Source organism: Atta cephalotes (assembly GCF_000143395.1).
Source record: "Atta cephalotes unplaced genomic scaffold scaffold00003, whole genome shotgun sequence".
Classification (NCBI taxonomy): Eukaryota; Metazoa; Arthropoda; class Insecta; order Hymenoptera; family Formicidae; genus Atta; species Atta cephalotes.
The window spans coordinates 1,169,758-1,174,516 of NW_012130067.1; the positions used below are offsets into that span (position 1 = coordinate 1,169,758).

A 4,759-nucleotide genomic window follows, 5' to 3' on the forward strand; every position below is an offset into this window, starting at 1 on the left:
GTGTGTGTGTGTGTGTGTGTGTGTGTGTGTGTGTGTGTGTGTGTGTGTGTGTGTGTGTGTGTGTGTGTGTGTGTGTGTGTGTGTGAGAGAGAGAGAGAGAGAATGAAATTTAGTTAGGTTTTGAAATGGTCGAAGTGTCTGGAATCATATACATTATTTAGATTATTTATAAGAAAAATATTGACTTTTTATCCTTCACATCGTCAATGTTCTTATGATGCTCGCATTGTGTTGCCTAAATTTCTTAATTCTGAGCACAGTTTATACTCAAATAAACTTTTTTCAATATACGGCTGTGTCTAAACGTGAGTAAAGCAATACTTTCATAAACTTTCATTAATTTAAATAGACGTGGTTTGTGTAAAGATGAACGCGTATCGAGAATGTAAAATACATCTTAAAGAATTATAGCAAAAAAGGATCTTTTATCATTTTCTCTTTTTTATCCTATCATTACTGTCATTATTGTTATTATATCAACAATTTATCAGAAAATACTGAACTACATATAAATGATCAATGATATAGTCCTCTTTTAAAATGTCCTCGAAAACAAATAATGTTACAAAAGTGCTCGAAAACAATATGTACAGCTAAAACAATTAAAATATTTATAATAGTTTCTGATTATAGTCATTCCAAACTATATGTGTATAGAGTATTATGATTAAAAATCTTTTTAACTTGATAATATAATTCCCCTGTGTATACTACCGTCGCTCGACGAGAAACGTAATCAGTAGGCAGTAAACGAAAGATGGATGAATTTAAAAATGATGTTTGTACTCCAAAACGAAGAAATGTGGCCTATTGTATACCGGATGATCATCGTTTGAGAATAGGGCTAGTTAGAAGATCAATCCTGTAAATGAACACCTAATGGCCAAAAACGCTCATCACGCGTTGTTAATTGCACTAAATAATTATGTTACTGATAATACCGGACAAACATAGATACACGCAATTTGTTTGTACCACGTACAATCCAAGCTCCATCACCGCTTTACGATCTAAGGCAGTCGAATTGAAATTGCTACATGGTTGTATCTCAGATGGCGAAACGCGATCCTGTTCTGGGAGTTCTTTCGTTAGTTCTATTACGCTTCAATTAGAACTAGCGTCAAAGCGTCTAATAATGTCCTAATATCGGCTAGAACACAACCTTGCCCGCTATATCGCCCGAACACAATAACACCCATTCGCGCGTATATACTTTTGATATCAATTACTAATTGATAAGACGAAATGAGAATAGGGCCACACGAAACGCGATTTTGAAATATTCACATATATATATATATATGGCGCGACACGCTTTCGATTTCACTTACAAGTCTTCCGTTGAATCGTTGCAATAGTCTCAAATATTAATTTTCGTGTCAGGAACGAATTCTTGGAAATCGATAGCGTATTACACGGACATGAACTTTATTAGCATTATAACGAGATACACGCCGTTCGGCGTTACCCGATGCGAAATAGCTCTTCAAGGTGCATGGAACGCTCGAACTTCGATGTGATCTTATTCCGTTATGTATGAACGCTAATCTACTCCTGTCACTTGCATTAGGAGTATGTAAAGAGCAAGGCTGGCCCTAGGCACGTCCATGCAGCAATCCTCTACTCATCTACGTTTTTTCCTCTTAGATCTGTAGCTCGCCTTTTTGGCGGCAATCGAGTGCTCGCTAGGCGCTTCGCGATCCGCTTCATTCCGCTTTTCGGCGTACCCATAATCGGATTCCAGGGACATCTTCGAGAAAGCCGTATCGTACTGTTCGGACGTCCCAGTAGTGCTGTCGTTGTCACCGATCCCTACCTGCTGTCGCTGCATCGGTTGAAGCTGCAAAGAAGATTCTCTTTGCGATTCTCTCCTCTCGGTTGCCACGTTACCTCGACGTGTCTCGTTGACGACGGATCGTACTTCCGAAGCGAAAAGAGGACTGCCTTCCGTCGCTTTGTTATCCTCCTTGTCCCGACAGATCTTGGTTCGCGCTTTGTGCGCGATGTCCTTGTCCACGCGAGGTTCTTCGTCTATCGGTGCATGAAAGTCTACAAGGATACTCTCCTTGACCGTTATCGTCGCCATCAGATCGATGTCATCCTGATCGAAAAGAAATTCCTTCTCCTCCTCTTCTTCCTCTTTATATGCTCGTTGTCGCGTACTCTGATGTCCACACATCACGCGGTCCATAGGTTCGAGAAACGTAGGACTGTCTCTGCCACAGAATTTCGCTTCTTCCAGTTTTCTCGCGTGTTCGTCGGCCTCTAGTTTCTCCTCCACCTCTATCAACGGCTCGAGATCCGTTTCTTTGCGGATTTCCTGCGAATCTGAGGAAGGAGAGATGCTTTTCTTGACAATAGAGCTCCAGGATATCTCTGCCAAAGGTAGAGCTTTTGAGTCTTGATCCTTAGAGCAGAGCTCCACAAACGGCTCTTCCCGCACGGCTTCTTGCACGGCCTCCTGTAGTTCCGTCATTTTCACATTAGAGGAACAGAATGAAGGCAAAAGGACAGAGAAAGAGAGCTCCGTTGAGCTGTTCTCTTGTGACTGACCATCTGACTGCGATCTCTTGCTCTTGCGAGATTTCCGAGTGCGCGCCCCGGCAATGACAGGCAAAATCTTGCACTCCGGCGTCGTATCGGAAGCTTTTTGCATAGCGTCGATGTCGATAATCTCAACGATGTCGCTGTCGGTGATCTGAGAAGCGCGCTTGGCAGGTAGCAGCGAGGATGAGAAATTCGTTATCTTTGAGCCACGATTTTTGAGCCTTCTCGTGGGACTTGGATACGGACCTTCCGGCTTATCTTTAAAATAATCAGTGGAACTGCGTTTATCGCTCTCCTTCGACCAGACCTCCTCCAGTGGATTGTATATTACAGTGACTTCTGGGACTTCTGCCTTGTTTTTCTCAATCACCATGATATCCTTTCGTTTCTTACCAGATTTAGACTTTGTTCCTTGCTGTTCCACTGGTGTCATTTCCTGGGTCGCCTGCAGAGGTTCTCTCTGCGATAATCTCGCGTCAAGTTCCAACTCATGGACTTCCGAAAGCTGAACGTGTTCCAGATCATCATCAGAGGACAATGTGTGCCTACTATGCCGTCTACGCGAATTGTTATTGCTCGCCTTTGTCAAAGATGTCGTCGTACCGGCATCGCCTGAATTCGTGGATTCAAAACCAAGATCGACATTGTGTATGTACTCTAGATCATCGTCTGAAATCGTGCTCTTGCTACTTTTCCGTCGCATCACAGGAGAAGAAAATTGCGCGACTGTGTTAATAGTCACATCTGCATCTTTGCATTTGCCGTTGTCCGCGTCAGCCTTCATCCGCATCTGCATCACCTCAGACTCGTGGATGTGCTCGATGTCATCGTCGGATTGAGTGGATGTCAAAGCAGTATCTTTGCCAAGATTGCATGGCTCTACCATATGATACTCAATGGAACTGAAATCATCCGGCGGCGGTGGATCCAACGATGGCAATTCATTATCGTTATCATACTCATTGTCATGATCAGATAGCAATCTCACATTTTCCACATCCAACATGGGTTTTACAGGATTTTCTCTCTTCACAATTACGTCACCAATTGATTCCATTGGCTCGGACAAGTCAATAGAAGATAGCTCTCTCGTGCATTTAATTTCTCTATTTTTGAGCATAACTCGATTCTTATCGGTGAATTCCTGTGGAGAACCTTGACTCTTCCATTCGTCATTCTTGCGTATCATCTCATATTTGTTTCTCGCTACCTTAGTATCTCTTGCGCTCTCCATTTTCTTTTTATCAGCGTCATTTTCCTCTTTCCTCATGCCAAAATTCATCGTCGAATCCATGCGACGCGCGTCTTTGATAATGACACTATCATTATCCTCTTTAACAACATATTTTTCCGCACGCGTCATCCGCTGTTCAATTGGGCGTTTCTGTATAGTACCGGAACTTGAGATTCTTTCGGAATCAACGATAGCTCTTCTCGCGACAGGTCTCTTGACTCTCTCATCTAAGTTCGACTGCCATATCTCGATACTCCTATCGCTTCGCATCGTCTTGTTCTCCATCAGCGTAACGCTGTCATCGTCGTAGCTGACGACGTACTTGGCCTTGGCGAGATTCCTCTCGTGAGCCTCGCTATGATAGTCCTCAGTACGACTGTCGATAGATCTTCCCTTGCTGCACCATAACGCGGTCTCTTTCGCCTGTGTCATAGGGCTGCTCGGAATCTCACCTGGTTGGGCACACAGGCTGAGACTCGTTGGCACCTCGCAGAACGCTTCCTCCTTTTCGTAGTCGATTGACGTCGTTGTTGTCGTCGTGGCCGCCATCTCCGCGCATAGAGCACGACGATCCTGCAGTTCGCATATATTCTCATCAAGCACGCTGTTGATCGCCGGCTCACTTGCCGAGCGCATCTCCGCGCAGATCTCTGTGAGCTTACGATTCAGCGCCCGGCTGTCCGACTCATCTGGGAGATCAACCGCACCGAGCGAGGCCGGACCCTCCTCGGCGCACACGCTTCTAGGTGCGTGCATCTCCTCCGCGGCGGACTCGTACTCCTGTATGGAGCTAATAGCGTCCCCATCCTCGTCGGCCGACACGGTAATCACGGTGCCGGTGTGAGGGTTGACGACTTTAGTTACCGGCTGACCCACCCTCTCAAATACCGTACGCCTCCCTAGTAACAGAAAAGCCGTAGGCAGGTATCAATATTACGAGTCGCTGCTCACGCGTGTCTTTCATTCTCTCTCTCTCTC

General features: G+C 44.9%; 1 protein-coding gene across 1 annotated transcript in view; it reads right to left on the minus strand.

Annotated features, from left to right (window-relative positions):
• The window catches only part of LOC105624947, a 24,508-nt gene that overhangs the window by 12,077 nt on the left and 7,672 nt on the right, over positions 1-4,759 (minus strand). Inside the window, exon 10 of the mRNA XM_012206293.1 lies at positions 1,891-4,680. Coding sequence (XP_012061683.1) covers positions 1,891-4,680 — 2,790 coding nt within the window. The remainder of the gene's footprint in view (positions 1-1,890; positions 4,681-4,759) is intronic.